Below are 21,774 nucleotides of genomic sequence, written 5' to 3'. Positions count from 1 at the left end.
CCCCCCCCCCCCCCCCCATAAAAAAAAAAATAAATAAAAAAATGTTCTATGTAGCCTGGTAATGATCTGAATGGCCTGCAAACATTTTGGCAATAACAAAAAAAAATTGAAATCACGCCCCTGACCTACCATCTATAATAAAGGTTAGTTAGTTAGCTAGGTACCTACACAAAAAGTAATAGAAAAAATTCTTCAATCTTGGACAAACAAGATTAATATTAACATTTATTATAATATTGTCATGCTATAAAAATTACACTAACTCAAGTTGAACTAACATTGTTGGTAAACGTTGCTTGTTATAAACTTTTATAGATAACATGGTCACGAATCTACAATCCAAACTTAATAACTGTAGACCCGATTTTTTATTATCTACTAACTGTTTCCAATAATTGGAATCCAATAAAATTTGTATGTATAAGTACATAACAAATTTACGTTCAGCAGAACTAATTTCGTGTTTATAACTTTAATATGTTGTAACTACTTTTGTATACAACATAATATATGGTTGAGATTATTATTCCATTACAATAATATTTAATTGTAATTTACAATTACATCACACTATATTATAGTATAATAAATATCTTGTTATGTAATTAATGCTAATGATATTTTAACAAAATAATAATTTAAATGGATACTAAAAAGCGTAATGGACTATTGAAAATATTGTTATTTAAAAAGGCTGCGGTACTCTTAACATTAAAATACACGTTATAAGATTTGGTACACACATTTATAATTCAGAGGACACTCTGAGAATTCTGATGATAATAACGTAAGTAATTGATGACGGTGGGCAGACGCAATTCAGTCAAATACGAAACAATTTAAAAAAAATTAATATAAATAAAAGTATACACAAATACTTCAAATTCAGCAATACAACAATACAATACAGTCTACAGACGTGCATAGCCGCATAGTGGCTAACAAAACAACTATAATATTGTGATATTTGTATTTATTTTTGAATCAATAACTCTATAATAATAATATTATAAAATAAAAATATAATAGTATTACAGTTATAGCATCGGGATTCAAACAAAATATTTTATTCGCATAAAAATAGGTACTCTTTTTAACCAGAATTATAAATTATGTATAGGTAATATTAACCTTTATAAAATTTGAAGAAACCGATATTAGTTTTAAACTTTTAAATAATTTTAATTGGTTTTTCAATTCTATGGTTTCGGTTTGGGTTTCATAAACTTTTTTTTTAGGATTTTAGGTTTCAGTTACGGGATTTTAACCGGTGTTTTAAAATTTTTGATTTTGGTTCCGGTTACTGTACCTATATGAATATGAAAAAACCGTGCTAACATTTTGTCGCGAAAAAAGGTAAATAATTGGTCCAAGTCGGGGAGGTTCTCAAACAGGGATTTTTTTTGTTTGTAAGTAGTTGCAATTGGTTTTAATTATAATTATTATTATGTATTAATGCGATAAGCCTGTGTATTTTAGTAGAGAATGTATAGAGCTATGAGTATTTTAAAATTGTAAATTGTTTGTGCATTTTAAAGTACTCATAACTCACTTTAAAATTAAAATATAATAAAAATCCCATGAGGTTGTCTAGATAATAATCTTACCTTTAGATTTTATAAGAGGTCAATTCACTCTAGTTTTTAAGCTAACGAAGCTACACGTGTTTTGCTTTGCGTATAATTTGCTATGTTATGCACTTGTAAGACGGAGACAACACATGCGGGTATCACGTCCTCTTAAATATTAGATTTCATCACGATTTTAGATATTCCGACAATAAAGTAACATAAATAAGTAACATAACGTAAATTCATACACTAAAAACAATTTTTATTTATTCAATTAAATATTTTATTCTGACTATAGGTATTACAAACGATATTATTTTTTCACGCCCTTAATGTTTTACCACTCTTGCCGCCTAGATCAATTGCTCCATTTGCCACCCCCCCCTTAATGCGCCCTTAAAAAATGGAACTTATGGGTCAAAAAGTGAAAATATTATTGCTGAATGTAAAAATTGTTTGAAGCCGTAACAGGAATCATTAATTTCAACATGAAACGTTTTGCAAAATTAAAGGTAGATACTAGACAACTGCATGTTTATATTATTTGCTTCTAGTAGATAATATAATTGAGTTTCTCCGCAAAAACACATTCTCTGATATCAAAGACAATATGATTACAAATTTTTAATTATTTTTAGCATAAATACAGCCAGATACAAAATATACAATTACAGAAAGTCGAAGTAGATGTGGAAAATTATACAAAAATACAGACAAAAATCAATTTCGAAAATTCGTTTGTATTCAATAAAACAAGCGAGTCCAGTGTGAATAAATTATTTGAATACTTATTATTTTTTAAGTATAACACATTCAATGCCGGCGACGCGTTAACGCATTAATTTCTAATATATTTTTATTAAAATAATTAATTAATTATTAAAATCAGTTATTTTTAGACCGGATTCTCTCTATAATAGTACTATCATGTATTCATGTATATGCGCATTTTAGAAACATTTATATATACATTAATAAATTATATAATATTATGTACAACCACCGACATATTATTATAAAGCTATAACATTAAAAGCTACATGGGCTAAGCCACCCTAACTTTTTTTAGCCCCCCACCACAGTCATTATTCCTATAATCCTATACTCCCGCCAACGGTAGCTACATTTATAAATTTTAATTTAAAATATAGTTTTATTTTTTTATATAAACTATATTATAATAGCATTTGTATGTGATGACTCATCATTGATGACCCTGCAGTGTATGACGTATCATGTCGTGTAGTTTTTACTACATAAAAGTTGTCACGAACCTACTTTCATATAAATCCTAAACGAATCGTACGGTTAATATTTTTCGAATAATCTACCTTAAAAAAATGAACATTTTATGCGAAACTTTTTGCAATGCGTGAATATTCAAGTTCATCTAAATTTAAATGTCAGACGCTCATAAAAAATATTTGTGGAGTTATATTCAATTTTTTCTATATTTCTTGAAAGAAAAACTTATACTACCTATATTTTCAAACTTTATAGGTAGGTATAAAAAAAATAAAATTCTTAATTCAAACGCTTATTAAAAAATATTATAGATTTACGGCTCATATTTTGTATTAAATCCAGTATAAACTTCTTAAAACGAACTTTGTACTAGATTTTCAAGCTTTTTTTATCGACATTTAGGTACGCTTATTATTATAATATGTTATCGTGATCGTATCCATGGTGAATTATTTCATACGTTTCCCTCCGTCAAATTCTATTGTCTTTTTATTTTTTACCGTTTTATTATTACTTGTTTATAATTTTTTTTCCTATGTATACAGCATGCTTAAATTAAATTCAAGATTTTTACGCGTTCAGTACCTGTATTTAAGCAAATTTATTATTTTTAATCTTGAAATTGGATTTTTCATTGATTGTGAGTACCTAGACAGTATAATATGCCCATATCTTTACGTACCTACCTATTCTTATTTCTTACTAATAAGTAATAACTAATAAGTACAGCAAACCCTCGATTCCATTATATCATCCGAACTGAAATTATTTACGTACCTATTCGAATGAGTTGTCAACTTGTAGCGCACTAGGCCACTGTCTAGAGCACGTACACGTAATCAAGTACCTAGTTCCTATACTATAATATAAATTATAATAATTTATGGTTGGTATTTAATAATTGTGTTCTATATTAATAATAATAACATAATAAATTGATAAATAATGTTTTTCGTGATATGTATATGAAAATATTACATACATTTTATAATTTAATACATCATATTATATAACATATTAAATATTATACTAATACCTACATATTATATAAATATAGTAAGTATTACCTAGACACTTAGCATTAAAAAGATTTCTTATATTCGTTTCTTCGAGGTTCTACTGTAATCGTTTCAATTATTTAAATTCGTTCATATATAATTATATGTGCCTTTACTAAACCAATTACATTTTTATTAGTTGGAACATGTTTTTAAATTCAATTAAATGACAAATAAAAGTATTGAACCTAGGCAGTTTTTAAATATAAGATATAAGACATAATACAGATAATAAGCAAAATTAGAAAATGTTATTACAACTGGCTAAATTATAAAAATTAAAAAAATTATAATTACTTGACAAGTTTTAAATTTTAAATCCTATTAAGTCAGTATAGTAGGTATACCTTACCATACTGACCTATAGGTACCCATGTTATCCATTCAGTATTAAGTCGAACCCATGGCCTGACTGGCGTGACCCGTAGTTTCACCTATGATACAGATTACCGATTAAACTAGGTAGATTCTTATTTTTCACTAAAAGATAATTTGTTTTTGAACTGCTAGGTACCTATTCTTCAACCAGTAAATTGCATTAGTTATATTAGGCGTAACCGCGTATAACCTTATCTGCTATCTATATAAACTAACGAGTTAGTTTTTTTAATGGGTAACGACTAATCTCAGAAACCTTGAGATTCTGAGCTTTATTTTCAACCACAATAGGTTGCTATAGCTAGGGTGACTTACACATGAATTTCGTTTTGGCTCAAGAAAATTGAATAATTTTTAATATTATTTAATTGATTATTTGTTACTGTTACTATTAGGTACTTCTTGGTACCTATTAAAATGTAAAACAGAAGGCAATTTCCTAATGTCTGTAGCATAAAGACTCAAAAAATTAAAAACTAATCAACTAGGTACCGATTTTTATTTTAAGTTTCAGAGATTGTTCTTCGAGGTATCAAAAAAGTTTAGAGAGTTGTAGTTTGAATTTTTGAACCACGCTCGAAAATATACTAAGTGTTACATCCAAAACACACCGGTCGGATTTCCTATCTTGGTTGAATTATAGTTCACAATGCGAGGTACTTACACCGATGCCGATGAGGTCCGTGAACTGAGGTAGGTACCTATACTAAAAGCAATAATCGAGGTGGTACATCGATATAGTGCCGTATTTTATGTTTTTTATTTTTTTCTGGTGAATTCGTGTTATACCGCTAATAGATAATAATAGAAGGGAATAAGTTTTATTAATCTATATTAATTAACACCTATTATTTATTAAACTAGCCAAATATTTTTTAAGTTTAACTTATATTGTAATGAGATCCTGTGGCACCTATGTTAGGTACCTACCTAGGTACCCACTCAATATTTATCTGATATAAATTCTAATAAAAATAAAAATAAATAATAATCTTATTAGGCATGAATTTATTCTTATGCTAATTCTAGCTTTAACCAAAATTTTAATATTGGAACTCAGGTTGTACTCATTGGCGCAAATCACAGGGTGCTAAGGGTGTGTTAAACTAAATATTTTTGAGAACCAAATGTATTTTATTTTATGATATTCTTTGTAACACAATTTTTTTTTGTTTGCCCATGATGTCATGAAACGTTGTAATAATATGTAAGTTTCGTTGTACACAGTGGTGTAGCGAAGATTATTAAATGGGGGGGGGGGGGGAGGGGGAGTTAAGTATAAATTAAACCATGCTTTTTACAGTTTTCGTGTATAAATAATACACTATTAGGAGGGACATTTCTAAACCCAAAATCCCCCCTGGCTACACCACTTAATGTACATACTATAATATAGTATAATAAGTATTATTATAACTTAAAAAAAACATTGATTTGTTTAAATTGTTATAATTATGGCTGTGAATCTAATGCAGTGAAAAACCTTAAAAAAATGCGTTTAAAATCTAAATAAATCAACTTTAAAATGCACTAATGCACTACCTGTTAATACCTACATAATGTATCCTAAAAAATGAATTAAAAATATAAAAGGTACACAAATCTGAAATCTATCAAAAAATACTATATTTTTAATTATTTTTAACTATTTACAAAAATGTATAAGATAAAAATTAAAAAAATATGAGTGAAATATGAGAAAAAAGTTTTTAATAAAATATGGGATTTGTAAAAATATTGAAATTGAAAAAAAGTGATAAAGAATGAAAAAATGACCAATAAATGCTACAAAAGACCTAAAATTAAAAAAAGTTCTTAAAATGTAAAAAAGATTCTAAATTGAGTTTGTTTGTACCTAATTTAAACTTTGTGTTAAGTTAGTTAATAGTTATGTTTTACAATAGGCGAAAAGAATACATTTTCTTATAAATTCACAGCCCTACACGTTATATTGATTTAAATCTTTAATGTATTTTATTTTATTAATAGAGATGTCAAATGTTACAGATATAAGGATGAGTATCAATATATAGGGAATGTAAGCGACAAAGCACCTTGCGGCTTTACTTCTTTTAAAAGGTCTTGAAAGCCCTCCTATTATGTTAGGGTGATTTGTGCCTATGGTTTTACTAGTAATTTACATTTATGTGTATTTTATTGGTTTTTCAGATAATTTAAAAATCCTTTAAAATAGGTACCATCTCTAATTAGTACTTAATATAATAATAAATGACTATCAATTATTATAATTACCTACCTTTGTTGTAGTGTAGTGGAGCCTGATTTATAGAAACCAGAGTGCCTAAGCCATGTATACATTTTTATTCATTTAAATCTAACCTAGCCCCAAAACGTTCAAACAGGTTACTTACTATATTTATAAATACATACTTCATGCACGCGTATATCATAAATAACATTGTAAGAACTAAGAAGTGATATTTTTTTGACAACTCATAACAAAATATAGGTAGGGAAAAGGAGAAACAACTTATCTATAATTATTAAAATTTAAGTTAAATGTCTAAACCAAAACGAAATGTACTATCAATCAAAATTCCAAAGTAAAGTAAAAATTACCAGGATTATTAAGTACAGGTGATTTGACTGAATTAGTTTTATTTTTTAAATATATTGGAACATGTAGTTTTTTAATAATTATGCAATGGTGAATAAAAAATGTTGTGTACTCGCGTGTACTTTTGTGAAAATTTGTGAAAGTTTTAATGATTAAATCTTGTACTTTGGAATGAATATTTTTAGTCAATGTATCATGAACTATTTAATAAAATTCAATAATTACCTTTTTTATTGATTGTTATGAATGTATTTTGGTTACTAAGCTAAGTCTGGTAAATGTTGGACTCTTAAATGTAAGTACCTACTATGTAAGGCCTTTAATAGTTCAACATATACCTAAGTATATTTTAATTATTTCATGATCTTTAAATTTTTTTAAAACTTATATTTATATGCAATGCAGTAGATAATAGGTAGATAATACCTACAATAAATTATGATGATAATTTAATTCAATAATTAATTTACACTTGAATTGTAGTTACATTAATTTGTTTCCTATAAATAGGAATAGATACAACAGTGTTCTATATGTACTTATTTTTGAAAAATATTTTAAAGAATTCCAAAGGAGAATTTCCTTTTAAATAATTTGGACTATGGCCTTTCTTTAATGTCATTCTATAAATGATAGAGTATAAAGATATACTCATATAGTCATATATGTCGAAGTATCTTAACATTGTGCCAAGTACCTACCTATACTATACACAATACACATGCCAGTATCTAACTACTGACCTCATTTGTCTAAAATACATCTAACCTAGCTTATTCTCCTCTCTTACTCCATAATATATTTTAAAACTTATGTATTTATATTTACTGTGATGTTTAATTGTATATAATATTATAACTTAATTTTGTGTCCTAATATATTTTTACTAAACATACTTACCTGATGCTTTAATTTTTTTTTTAATAATTTATCATTTAAACAGACAAATCTTACAGTTTTTTGTATACAAGTTGATAGAAAATGAACAATAAATCATACTCAATATTAATTAAAGATATTGTAAATAATTCTGAAGATGACGGAACAGTACCAGAAAAATTTTTTTGCCTAGTTTGCAATGTACATATGAATAGAATATATAGATTTCGACCACTATTATACCACTATATTCACCAACAACATAAATCATTTTCATCAGATGAGATTGAAGAATGGTGGAGTCTTATGGATCAATTACAAACTCTTCGTATCAACTTATATCAAGTAAAGGATCATAGTTCAGAAATACTGCTAAAATTAAATCCTTATCTGATTTTGGATACTGATCCTACATTGGATAATTTAAACTACTTAAATACATTATCAGGATCTCCTTATCCATTAGGTAAGTAATATACTAAGATAAGAAATTTTTAATTAGCCTACATAAAGTAATATTTTTTATTATTGGTTAATAATCTGCCAAATGTAGAAACCGTACCGGAAAATTATTTTTGCCCCTCATGCAATGTACATATGAATATAATAAAAATATCTCAACCACTTGATACCCACCAACAACATAATGTATTTTCATCAGATGGGATTAAAGAACAGTGGTATCTTATAGATCGTTTACAAACTTTCTGTACCAACTTATATCAAACAATGGATCATAGTTCAGAAAGACTTCTGAAATCAAGTCCCTATCCAATTTTGAATACTGATCCTACATTGGACAATTTAAACTACTCAAATGCATCGTCCAGACCTCTTACTTTATTAGGTAAGTAGAAAGAGTTATTTTTAATTAGTTTATTAAAAAGTTCTTATTTAAAATTTTCAAAATTAATAAATAAATTTGAAACTAACTATGCATAGTAAAAATGTAAGATACCAATTTTTTTAAGGAATTAAAAAGAAAGATTATATAACACAATCTATAACATATGAAATAGAACAGAATGATAGACGCAATGATATTTTTCAACATAATAGTAATTAAGACAATGGGAAGAAAATAAGAACTGTGTACATCAAGAGAAGTTCAAAAGTAGTGATCAATTTAATTACACATCAATTAAAAACAATAATATGAACATAAGACAATCTCCTGTTCATTGCCAGCGTAATGTAAGTAAAATAGTTTTTTATTTATCTGTATTTTATATTATTTAGAATACATTTTACTTTAGATATTACCAACAGTTCTTCCTAAGTATCTTATTTCTATAAACTCTATGAGGAACATAGGATGCTCATCTTTAACCGCAAATAATCAATTGAATAATAATTCAAATCTAAAGAATAAAGATCTCACAAACATTCCAAATCAGAAAACGCTTGTCTACCATGAACGGTTATATACACTTATGCCTATAAAATCAAAAGAAACATTTAAATCAATGAAAAATATTGAAGACACTCCTAAGGTGAATGAATCATTACTGATTACTAAGGAAGACAAAACAATTCCAATTCCAGAATTAATACTTAATAGTGAAAAATCAAAATCAAAATTATCTGACAAAAATAATATAACATTAACTCATAAAACTAAAAGGAGAACTGATAATACAAATAACACATCTATGTTTCCTGCTAAGTAAGAATAAAATAAAATATTTTATTTTTAAATCTAGGTGATTATTAAATTATTTTATTTCAGTTCATTAAAAACACACATGGACTTCACATCTGAAAGTAAATATTAACTACATCTTGCCTTAATACTATGTATTTGTTTAAATTATATTTATATACTGTTTCTATAATAGATGCTCAAAAAATCTTACAATCTCAAATAGTGAAAACTCTTAACAAGAGTATACAACAAGATTTTATGACTGATGAACAAAATAACTTAGTATTTGACAATTTATTTTCAGGTAGGTGATGTTTCAAATAGGAATTTAGTGAAACAAAAATGTATAATAATAATAATTTGCAATTCCTACAAACCATACTTACAGGTACTCAAAAACAAACAGATTATTTTGAATACCATTCAGCCCTAAGACCTAGTTTATTTTCTAATATGCCACCATACATAAGATTTTCTTCACACAATATTAAAGGTACCTAGGTACCAATATTTTTACTTAATATTTACTTCTATAAAAAATATTAATTGTTCAATAATTATTATTACAGGCGATACATTTCCATTACCTTTGCAAAAGTTATTAAAATGGAAACTAAGTTCCATAACACCAATTGTTGTACGCCAAACTATCCAAAATAGTGGTTTTAAACTAGTGAAAAGTGAGCATAGTTAAGTTCAAAATGCAACTAATCTTTCTATCATAACTAATCACTCAAATCCAAATGTAATTTCCTTACAAAATCACTGTGGTATTACACCTCCTATTGTTGATGTTTTCTGTGGTGTAGCTCCTTCACCTAATGTATTAATGCTGTGACATTGATCACGTGAGTGTACTTGTACTTTTTTCCTTTTACTTTATATTAGTAGGTATTAAAAAGATGTTTATAATAAAAATTAATATTTGTTTTTATAATTATTATTTTTAAGAATCTAATGATTGGGTTGGAACTTGGGGTAAACATATGAAATCATTATGTTTCAAAACACTTTGGCAACAGCAAAAACTTAACCATTTTCCGGGTACTTTTCAAATTGGTCGCAAAGATAGGTTGTGGAAAAACTTGAATAGATTAATGATGAAATATGGTAATGAACATTTTGGATTTATACCCACATCATATATATTACCTCAAGAAGCTAACATTTTACGACAAATTTGGGAGAAAAATGATGAAGACAAATGGATTGTTAAACCAGTATTGTTTTTGAAATTGTTCCTTAAAATTATGATCAAACTAATATCTTGATTTAATTTACAGCCAGCATCTGCTAGAGGAACTGGAATTCGTGTTATATCAAAATGGGATCAAATACCAAAGAAAATACCTTTAGTTGTTCAAAGGTACATAGATAATCCATATTTAATCAATGATACCAAATTTGATTTAAGACTTTACATACTCATCACTTCAATCAATCCACTTCGTATATATCTTTATGATAATGGTCTTGTTCGATTTGCTTCAGGTATAATATATATATTTATGTTATATGATTGAAAATTGAAATTATCACTTAGTTATTAATAATATTTCAGTTAAGTATTCATCTGATCTTACCTCTATATCTGATCGATATATGCATTTGACAAACTACAGTATTAACAGACTTAGTAGTCAGTTTACTGAAAATGAAGATGCGGATGCATGTCAAGGTCATAAATGGTACATAAATAAATTGTATTTATTTTAGATTTAATGTTAGATTTTGTATTTAAAAAAATATAATGATTATTGATTGATTACAATAACTTAGGTCATTACGGTCATTATGGTCGTATATGGAAAAAGAACGCAAGATCGACGTAAAAAAAATGTGGGCAAGCTTAGAAGATCTAGTTGTAAAAACCCTAATTAGTGGTGAATCACCTATAAGTCAAATGTGTAGATCAAATCTGAGCAATAGATATAACGCATACGAGTTATTTGGAATAGATGTCTTGTTTGATGAATATCTTAAACCTTGGATATTAGAGGTAAAGTTAAAATGAAATGTTTGTAAAATTGAATTGATGAATGGTATTATTGCATAATGTTAGGTCAATATATCTCCTTCATTACATTCATCTTCACCGCTTGACTTGGCTGTCAAAGGACCATTAGTCAAAGACCTAATGAATATGGTTGGTTATCATATCCCTAACAAAATGTCTCGTAGTACACATGTGAGTTATATAATAGCTTATACAAATATATGTTTTATTTAACTAATTTCAATAACCTACATTTTTTAAAATTTTTTTTTTTAATTAAAATATTTGTGTAGAGTACTTTAATCAAAATGTTAGGAGTCAAATCACCACTATGTTATGATAAAAGATTATATACATTCACTTTATCTGCTAGAGAAAAAGAAAAACAAGAATATTATACAAATGTTGAATCCAGAATAGAAGTACTAAATTATTAACTACAATTTATTAAAAATATCAATTATTGTAAACTTTCAATTTTTTTTATAGTATATTGATAGCATATTAAATGATCTATTACCAGATGATATTCGGCATCTTATTGTATATGAAGATGAACTTACACAAATTGGCTCGTATGTGTTTTATTAATATTATATATTTTTTCTACATTTATAACTTAATATGACAACAACTTACAATCAAGATTTTTATGACTTTAGATTTCAAAAAGTATTTCCAACCACCACATCTTTTAAATATCATCAATACTTTGATGGCTCCAGATATTACAATATGCTTTTTGATGCATGGGAATGCAAATATAATAACAACAGAGGAGAAGGTAAAAACTAATAACTATTATTAAAAACTAGATAAATATATTAATTTATTTCAAAAGTATAAAATAGTATAAAAATAATACGAAATAATTTTATTTTCAAGGTATTGCTGTGCTAGAAAAGTTATGTCAATTAAAATTTCACTTGGAAGTGCCTGACGTTGACGAAGAACAATCAAAAGTAACATATTAAATTATTACTATAATCATAACTATGATCAATATAATTTGTATGGCAAAAATTAACTCAACGTTTTTATGAGTCGTGTAAATTATTTTAAAAATAAATATTTATAATTATTTAAATTTATTAATAATAAGAATTTCAGTTCACTTGCCTATAAACAAATTATGTGTCTAACAAGTCTTCAAATTTGTTACTAATTTTAAATTTAACGCACTTTAATTAATGTTGTGCTTGTATTAGTTTTAGTATTAATAAAAAATATGTACAGTGTTCAAAATACACAATATACAAATGACGAAGTGAATTTCTTGTATTTCTTTAGATGATAAATATCATATAATATAAAATAGATACTAAACACATGCCTATTTTATACCTTACACTAATATATTGGATCTAACTTAACTTAAATTTTTTTGAATAGACTTAGTAATGTTTTAATTGTTAAGCCATAAAAAGGGATTCTAACATTTCAAAATACATGAATAATGATTAGGATTCATATTTTATCGAATAGGTCAACTGGTTTCAATTTAACATAGGTACTTAAATTAAATATATATTATTTATAAAAAAATATTTCATATTTTTTTAAATTTATATCCACAATTTTAATATACAAGATTCTCCATAGGTTTTCCTACCTTAATCAAGTAAAAACAGTTTATCGGAATTTCAAATTAATTTTTATAAGCATTTAAAGTTCAAATTCAAACAACATTCATAAAAATCTCAATAATTTGGAAATGTTTTTGTTAGTTAAAAATTTATGAAATGTTAAATTGTTATGGCTCAAAATTGAAAATTTAAAATAAGGTTTCTCATAAGTAGATCATATTGCAATCAAAAAATCTGAAAAATATATTAACACTGTTTTTTTTTTATAGATATCCAAACAAAGATAACAATTTCAGTTATTTTGTTGTAATTTAAAAAATATTATTTGTGGGTACTTCAAACTTTTAAAGTTTATTGTTTTGTTGTAAGTATACATACAATGATATTTAAAATTTTTTAGCAAAAATTAATTCAACCTACTATATTACTAATGTCTTATAGTAAAATAAATTACTTTAATAGCTACTATAGTATAATACCATAAAATATCCTTAGTAATATAGGCTGACAAAACTGTCTTCGGTCAGAATCGTTTTTTGTATACAATGATTTTATATAATTGATTTATAATTTAACACATCCGTTACAGCAACACCTCTAGAGTCTAGACACCAACAATACAAAAAAGCGATGCCCTTGCCCACCTTAAGTATAGTAATTTAATAATTGATAGACATAAGCTGTACTTACCTATTCATTTTCAATATTTTAAAATAGTTTTAATCATTTTATTGTTGACAGAAAAACATAAATAGAGGAAATGTATATTAAATGTTGAATCAATGATTTTAGAAAGAATCGTTTGGATACATATTCCTAGTAATTATTTGTCTGAATTATAGGCAATTTTAGACAGTATCAATGTGTCACTAATTTACATATTATAAATAATAGGTGACATTGATTATAATATATAAATATTAAATATAACCTATTAATAATTTATAATCAATAATAATACATATTATATACATGTAATATATATTATCTATCAATTCTATCATAATATGTATCTAACGTGGTCAGGTTCCGAAAAGGTAAGATATATTTATTATAAATACTGAACTTAGGTAATATTTTTATACTTTTTTTGTTTTCTCTATGTTTTTTGTAAAAATGTGAGATATCCTTATTAATGTAATTTATAAAATAACTTTTTTTTTTCATTTTCTATATTCTATTAATTACCTATATAATATTTTCTTATTAAGATAAATTTTAACGTCTAGGTGAGTGGCTACATTTTATTTCACTTATATTATGTTTCTTTCATTCAATAGAAGTATAGACCTATAGTTATAGTGTTAAACACTTACATTTAATATATAGTTATTATACATTACCTATCATGAATCATCATTGTAATAGTCAAATTCTGAAATATTTTATTATTATTTTTCGATAGGTAGTTCACAATAATAATAAATTAATAAAGCTGTGTGGTTATTGATCCACAAAGTTTTTCCAAAATAACAAGAATATTAATAATTGCTTGACTATTTTATATTATAATAAATTATTTCTTAAACCAATTAGTAATTTTACATAATTAATATTTTGACATATTGTGACGTTCCGTCCCAGGGCACTGCACAGAAAATTACCTATATTATATAATTCCTTAACATCGGTTGGAATCGAATCCCCAGATTATAATATTTTTTATAAATAGCTGTTATTACACAATACTACTCAACTTCACCCGGGTTAAAACTTATCTATCTTTCTATAGTTTTGAGTTTTATTTCAGTTGAAATATATAATGTAAACTCAATGACAATGATACCACTTCTTAATTCTGGACATATTTTTGATATAAACAAAATACATTGAAGATAGAGTCAACGAATACTTAAAAGCCGATGTAAATACAACATCGATAATATTGATATTTGTCTTTATGTGATTGCATAAAAAAATTTGTCCAGAATTAAGAAAGCAAATCACAAATTTGTCATTGTAATAATTACTAATTGTGTTCATAAGTATATAGGTAGGTAGGTATCTAATTTTAGGATTTGTTTTTTTTTAAATATTCTTTTAAACAATTTTATATGCTACAATCTGTTAAGTTTAATAGTGGTAATATATAATCTGTAACACTAATGACAACTATTTAAATTCTAAATAAACAAAATAATGTTTCTTTTTCTTGAGCCATACTATAGCAACATATAGGGGTAAAAAATATAAGCTATAACGCGCCTTTAGAGTTTTGATAGGAATTTATTGATATTATAATTTTTATTGAAGATGGTCCAGTAGTTTTTGAGTATTTAGTGAACAAATAAAGAAACATTCAATTTTATCGGACGAAGGGAAGTGTAGCTCTTCTATCCGCCAGTTTGTTGCAATTTGTTATTGCTATCTCATTCGACAAACATCATAAAATTGAAAATACATAATATTATTTACTATAATATTCGTTATTATTTGAAGGGTGTATAGATAAATATATTAAGTTTGGGGCTTATAGATTACAAGGCTTAGCAACTAAATAATTTTAAGTTATATCGTAAGTAATAACATTTTTAAATTATAAATTTTAAAAACTAACATTGTATTAAAATGTTAGGTCTATTATTTACAACAGTGTTTGGAAGGTACTAGTTCCAAAAGGAACGAATTCCTTTTGGTAAAAAAAAGAAAAAGATAATAAATGAGTAATTTTTTGTCAAGGAAAAATAACAAAATTTTTCGTTCCTTTCTAGTTCCAATAATTTATACAGATATGTAAATAATTGAAATTAAGATTATCACCCTTAGTGTCTCCGTGGAAAATCAATATATTTAAATACAGTTTTCTTTACAGTCATAAGTATGGAAATACAGATTGAATAGCATAGTATTCGATTTTTTTTTTCAAAAATTCAAAAATTATTAAACAATTTTTTATACAAATAAGTTTTTTAAATTTCCAAGATAGCCATTTTGTTGATCGCATTTTCTAAAACAGTTTAAAAAAAAAATATTAAAATTTAATGAAAATTGTTCAAGTTAGAGCTAATTATTATTTTGAATTTCTAAGAATAATAGTTATGTTACCTATGCATACAGGCATTAGCAAAATACGATTCGCATGTTAATTATTACAATCACGCTGATTTTTGGCTAAAATTAAAAATAATAATTAGCCCTAACTTGGGCGATTTTCATTAAATTTTAATATTTTTTTTTTTTTGAACTGTTTTAAAAAATATGATCAACAAAATGGCTATCTTGGAAATTTAATAACTTATTTGCCTAAAAAATTTTTTTGAAAATTTTTGAATTTTAAAAAAAAAAAAATCGAATATTATGTTATTTTATCAGAATTTCCATACTTATGACTGTAAAAAAACTGAATTTAAATATATTGATTTTCCACGGAGATACTAAGGGTGATACGGGACTTCTGAGACATACCGTATATTTTTTTAATGTGTATAATGTTTATTGCCAATCAGTGATCGTTATCGAGTATCAACGTTAATCGTTACTCATTAGTCATTAGGTAGTCACTTTATTAATATTTCACATAAACTATAAATTATAATTTATATAGAAATAGCCAAAAATTGTTTTGCGTGGGACTACTTTTCTCGCACCATTTTTGCTGTAGAATTACCAAATGTTCACAATACAGTAAAGAAGAATTTTATCTGTGCAACAGCGTGCTTTTTTTTAATATTACTATCAAACCATTTTTTATAAGCTAATGAAAAAAAACAAAAAAACAAAATGTTTAGAAGCAAATAACTTTTATCGTATTTATGTTATCTAAAATATAAGCACGCTGTAAAATGAGTAGGCATATACGTACATAAAATAAAATAATTTATAATAATTAACGATAAACATTTGACATAGGTACGTCGGCCAACAATTTAATTTTGAAGAGAATCTCAAAATAGAATTATAAAATATATACCCACTTGTGGTATATATGATTTATAAATTAGGTAAATTGTAACATGAAATGCGTCTGCCAAAAAGTTGGTAATTGAAAAACCTAATCATTTTAAATAAGTAACCTATATTATAAAGGGGTTTTTCGAAATCATGGATACATTTAGTATTGATCCGGTTTTTTTTTATAGAAATTCTAATTTGAAATGTCTTCATCATCTGCAGCGTATATATTTAATAATAAAAAAAATATATTAGTTATTATCGTGATAAAATTGTCTAGTGCTTACACAATATTATATTTTCTTAAAATTATAAAAATTATTGTTATGTTATTTTACCAATTATCGGCCCAACAATTAGACTGATTTTACAATCACACAGGGGTAAATTCTCACCTTGTTTTCCCTCAAATTACGCCACTGAACTTTCATAGATTGTCGAGCGTCCGTTTTCTACAATACCTACTTTATTATAGGTAATCGTAATCGAGACCATTTAAGTTGGGTGAAGGTGCCAAAAAATATAAATAAAATACTAATATAATACAGGAATATGAGCAGATGTTGACCATTTAGGTACCTAAAAATTGCTCTCGGCTACTATAATACTTTGTAGGTACCTAGTATGGGTAACAATAATAAAATTAAGAAAATATGATAAAATATATTTTATTTAAAGCAGTTGGATTTGCAGTTTAATTTTTTACACAAACAAATGATTATTCATACACAGTAAGGTAGGTATTATTAATGGTAAACATGTTACCTACACTCAAATAATCTAACCCTTATATTCATCTGAAATAATAAGTACAAAACGTAAATACAATCCATATAAATGTGTTCAACCACGACAGTACAATAGATATAATTAAAAGTGCCGATGTATTAATCACAGAATCGCGTGGATTGGTCTTGTGTCGATGGATCAGTTCATATGTCACCTGTCGCGATGGCGGTTGTAAGTAGTCCATGAAATCGTAAATGGTCCCACAAGACATACGATTTGTTATCAATTCTACCATGTTTCCGGAAACCTATAAATAGTTGAAAAAACATTTACCTACTGATTGTTAAACTAATGAGGAAATTCTATAGCGGAAAACGTTTTGCAGTACGATAACGCCAACGTTTGAAAAGTTTGAAATTTGTAAGCGCTTGGTGCGTTGTGTAAATTAACCATGGTATGTAATTCTGAATTCAAGACATTATAGGTAACAGTTATAATCTTAAATGAAATATATATACATATATATATATAGGTACCTAATTTCAATTAACAAACTTTAGTTAAAATCATAGAAAATTAAGTAAAGTTAAGTATTGATTGTAATAAATAACTAGAGGACCCGTGTGACTTGCGTTAATAAGCGGAAAGCGGAAAAAGAATGAACAAACTCAACCACGGTAGCCGGTAGGTATTGGTTAGTGGAACTAAATAACTGATGAGACAAAACGATGGATCACGGAGTTTGCAATGTCTACAAACGATTACACTTTACTTCATTGTTTAGCAATTAGCAAACAGACATTCCGAATTTCTCAGTTATCAAACTTTTCCAACGCTTACCGCTACATAATTTCCTCGTAGTTACTATAGTTGGGTATAGGTACCGAGGTGGCGAGGTACAAAATAATAACCTATCTATAGAATAAAAAATATAAATTTAAAATATTAGATACCATCAAATAACTTTTCACTCGATGCACGTACTGCAGACAGGTCGATATATATCCGTTACTCAGTACGATCGATGCAATAAACATATTTAACGCCATGACAGCGAGAATAATTGCAAGACAAATCGTTAAGCCATTTATCTGTATCTGTGGACTAAAACATTTGGATTCAGAGGGGCGTGACTGCGTGAAGGCCGTGGCCGATAGTAAGTGTTAAAATAATTATTTTCCCTGGAAATCTAATTATTTCTTCGATTGAGTCTCGCGCTTCTATTATTTTTCGACTCAAGCGTACTGCGGTCGGTCCAAGTCTGGTAAATAAATAATATTTTTTTAATTCAGTTAAATCAAAAATTAGAATAAAACTAAATTTACATTTTGAATAATTCTTAGATAATATATTATCAAATTAATAAAACAAAAAAAATTTAGTGTATGTAGGGGAAAGTGTGGTAAGTTGATGAACATAAAGGATTGATTAATATTTACATTATTAAGTAATCGACCGAAAATCTTGAAACTTTGTATTTGTATTTTCTTAAATATCAAGAATAACTTGAATGGCGCGGGCGTTGTAAAAGAACGATTTTATCTTTATGGTATTTCCAAAAAAAAAAAAAAATAGTAGTAGCTACCTAATATTTAAAAATGCTGATAATTCATTAAAAAATTAAAATATCGTAAAAAACCAAAGAGAGAACACAGTTAATGTTGTTGCCTAAAAGTTTGGTAATTCGCTCTGATATCAAAACTAACAGCAGACCATTGAAACAGGTGAACGAAAATTAAGACAGACACAACGCATGGGGATGCCACCGTCCTCTTAAGTTTAATAATACTAAATTAAAATTATAAATTAGTAATACAATATAATAATTATTAATGTACCTGGTGCCGTCCTCGGGTCTGGACTCGGCCACTGGCCTGACTGGCCGGTGGTGCTGGTGTCGGCCGCGGCCGTGGCCCGCGCACAGCAGCAACCTGCATCCGTAGTATACGCTTGTGTAGGCCGCGAGCCCGGCGGACGCCATTAGCGAGTACGCGACGTACTGGCACGCGAACAGGTCGCCACCCACGAAACCGCCGCCCGCGAAGCTCGTGCCGAACAGCAGGCACTTGCAGTCGCGAGCCTGCACGCAGTCGGCGTCCAGCTCGTAGTACCAGTACGACCACACGGCCAGGAAACAGCACGCCGCCGCGATGGACGCGACCAACGCTCCGCCGCTCAGCGTCAACCGGACCAGCGTTCCGCCGCCGGCTTTCATGGCGGCCGAATTTTATCTGCATGAAAAAAAATGATAATGCGTTAATCACCGATGCTCGAAATTATGATTCACTGAATATAATATAATACAGTAGAACTTTCATATAACGGTCGCCGAGGGGACTGTAAATAACGACCGCTATTTAGAGGTGCCCGTCCTACAGAGGTAGAATAACACTAAGGTACACTCGGCGGGACCAAAAAAATTGACCGTTACATAGAGGTGACCGTTAACGGAAGTTTTACTGTAATATTATTCACTCGAAAGATCAAAAATATTATGCACGCTTATTGTTACCTATTATTTTATTTTTTTCATGATTTGAGTGTTTTTTTTTTATTTTACAACGTTTTAGACTTAGGTACATTTTGAACCAGTGCCATATTTGAGGGGTGTGGAAACAGGGGTAATCCCCCGAAAAAATGTCACAGGTACCATATTAGGCACGCATTATATTACACTATATTACGATGATTCTACACAATATTTTGAATTCTTCACGTGCAATCAATTATTTACGAAAGCTATATTTTTTATCATATACGCTTTGGTGTTATTAAAAACAACCCACAAATAGGAAAAAAAGTCTAAAATATATTTTTGGTCATAAATTATGGGTACTGTTCTTAGACTTCTATTACTATAAATTATTAAAATCATACATGATACATTACTGCAGCCCAGACTGCGGTCCACCTTTACATATACAATAACTTATAACTAATTATTATTTTTATTAATAATTTATGTTTTTTAATAATGATTATAATAATAATTATAACTAGCACCTACCTAAGAAATAGGCGCAATAAGAAAGTTTAGCAATTTTGAACGTTTACTATATTATGTATTTAAGTATTTTAGCTATTTTATGCTTAATATCTGTTTAGTCGTTGCTGTTTTGGTGTATATCTATTTCAACGTGTTACCATAATATTATATATTGCGACAAATATGACAACGTTTATAGGTACACTGGTACAATATTGTACGAATATAGGGAATTAAAGGAACCGAGTAACTGACTAGTTAACAATTATCGTTCGCATATAATCTTTTCGCTTTTAATCTATGGTAATCCCGATACAATTTTATTTTTTATATACTACTGAAATCCAATTACTATTTCAATAACAATCTTTTTTCAGTGGTTCATAAACTGAGAAATATTTTCTTAATGCATTTTAACAAAACAACATATTATATACCTAGCCACCTAGGTATTGATTGTCATGCATTGTTTCTGAAGTTAAAACTTAAGCTATTTCCTTTCATAAAAAAAAAATAAATACTTATAAATGTCTGATAACTGACAAGCTTCCCACTCTGTTGTCCCTATACGTGATGATAGATAGTATAACCTAATAATATAATATAGATTTGAGTGAAAAAGCAATTTTTTTTATTTGAATATTGTACATTTATACTAAGCCTGTAAGATTCACTTGCGATTTTCGAATAAGATTTAATTATGTTTTTATTAACTCCCATAACCGGGCCAAATTATACCTAAACCTACTGGCTATTACATAATACATTATACTATTATATTTATTATTACCTGCAGAAATGCGTCCGTAAATAGACTGATCTTACAATTGGGTAAACGAAAATCCGTGTATTACGGATATACCTATATTATAATATAATTATTCAGGTAACTTGGAAATATTCTATTCGAACCAGTTGGACGCGTACTGCTGCGAATTACTTGGAACTTAAATGTTTTGACGTATCCCTACAATATCAATATTTACGATGGTACTTGAGCGATGGTATCTATTAACTATACCTATACATCTATATGTAAGCGGTTGCGTCGGCACAGAGCGCTCGATTATTATTATTATTATTATTATCTCGTGGTAATATTAAAACGACATGTCGACATTATACCACCCAGCTGCAGAGATAATACGATTTTAGAGAGTGGTAAGCATACACTATTATTTGTTTTCTTATACGCTATTACCTTATTACAAGATAATAATATTATACACGCC

At 27.4% G+C, this 21,774-nt stretch overlaps 3 protein-coding genes across 4 annotated transcripts; 2 read left to right on the top strand and 1 right to left on the bottom strand.

Annotated features, from left to right (window-relative positions):
• Nucleotides 1-7,389: 7,389 nt before the first annotated feature.
• LOC100574067 lies at nt 7,390-8,796 on the top strand. Its single transcript, XM_016804860.2, has 3 exons — nt 7,390-8,175; nt 8,263-8,556; nt 8,681-8,796. Exons 1-3 carry the CDS (start codon nt 7,812-7,814, stop codon nt 8,773-8,775), a joined length of 753 nt encoding a protein of 250 aa, XP_016660349.1. The 5' UTR covers nt 7,390-7,811; the 3' UTR covers nt 8,776-8,796.
• On the top strand, nt 8,793-12,613 carry LOC100166302 (tubulin polyglutamylase TTLL4). Its single transcript, XM_008185460.3, has 15 exons — nt 8,793-8,903; nt 8,966-9,375; nt 9,439-9,473; nt 9,548-9,658; nt 9,743-9,847; nt 9,924-10,034; nt 10,306-10,574; nt 10,638-10,845; nt 10,916-11,042; nt 11,134-11,353; nt 11,417-11,542; nt 11,644-11,772; nt 11,840-11,925; nt 12,013-12,134; nt 12,236-12,613. Exons 1-15 carry the CDS (start codon nt 8,865-8,867, stop codon nt 12,322-12,324), a joined length of 2,187 nt encoding a protein of 728 aa, XP_008183682.2. The 5' UTR covers nt 8,793-8,864; the 3' UTR covers nt 12,325-12,613.
• Nucleotides 12,614-17,479: 4,866 nt separating this feature from the next.
• On the bottom strand, nt 17,480-21,611 carry LOC100573900. 2 transcript variants are annotated; one of them, XM_003244895.4, is made up of 4 exons: nt 21,333-21,561; nt 19,395-19,787; nt 18,510-18,660; nt 17,480-17,863 (listed from the first exon to the last, which is right to left on the bottom strand). In XM_003244895.4, exons 2-4 carry the CDS (start codon nt 19,769-19,771, stop codon nt 17,621-17,623), a joined length of 771 nt encoding a protein of 256 aa, XP_003244943.1. In that variant the 5' UTR covers nt 19,772-19,787; nt 21,333-21,561; the 3' UTR covers nt 17,480-17,620. The 2 variants fall into 2 exon arrangements, with proteins under 2 accessions (XP_003244943.1, XP_016660362.1); XM_016804873.2 differs by lacking the exons at nt 17,480-17,863; nt 18,510-18,660 and adding an exon at nt 18,667-18,817 and having other exon boundaries at nt 21,333-21,611.
• Nucleotides 21,612-21,774: the final 163 nt, after the last annotated feature.

This window comes from Acyrthosiphon pisum, chromosome X (genome assembly GCF_005508785.2).
Source record: "Acyrthosiphon pisum isolate AL4f chromosome X, pea_aphid_22Mar2018_4r6ur, whole genome shotgun sequence".
Classification (NCBI taxonomy): Eukaryota; Metazoa; Arthropoda; class Insecta; order Hemiptera; family Aphididae; genus Acyrthosiphon; species Acyrthosiphon pisum.
The sequence above is the reverse complement of the archived record's forward strand: the minus strand, read 5'-3'. Positions and strand labels throughout refer to the sequence as shown.

Excerpts from the sequence above, each read along its gene's own strand:
- LOC100574067 (XM_016804860.2), top strand. The coding sequence starts at position 7,812 with ATGAACAATAAATCATACTCAATATTAATTAAAGATATTGTAAATAAT. Across the intron at positions 8,176-8,262 it reads AGGATCTCCTTATCCATTAG|AAACCGTACCGGAAAATTAT; the intron begins GTAAGTAATATA and ends TGCCAAATGTAG. Across the intron at positions 8,557-8,680 it reads CAGACCTCTTACTTTATTAG|GAATTAAAAAGAAAGATTAT; the intron begins GTAAGTAGAAAG and ends AATTTTTTTAAG.
- LOC100573900 (XM_003244895.4), bottom strand. The coding sequence starts at position 19,771 with ATGAAAGCCGGCGGCGGAACGCTGGTCCGGTTGACGCTGAGCGGCGGA. Across the intron at positions 18,661-19,394 it reads AGACCCGAGGACGGCACCAG|TCCACAGATACAGATAAATG; the intron begins GTACATTAATAA and ends CAAATGTTTTAG. Across the intron at positions 17,864-18,509 it reads GAGTGAAAAGTTATTTGATG|GTTTCCGGAAACATGGTAGA; the intron begins GTATCTAATATT and ends AACTATTTATAG.
- LOC100166302 (XM_008185460.3), top strand. The coding sequence starts at position 8,865 with ATGAACATAAGACAATCTCCTGTTCATTGCCAGCGTAAT. Across the intron at positions 11,043-11,133 it reads GCATGTCAAGGTCATAAATG|GTCATTACGGTCATTATGGT; the intron begins GTACATAAATAA and ends ACAATAACTTAG. Across the intron at positions 12,135-12,235 it reads TAATAACAACAGAGGAGAAG|GTATTGCTGTGCTAGAAAAG; the intron begins GTAAAAACTAAT and ends TTTATTTTCAAG.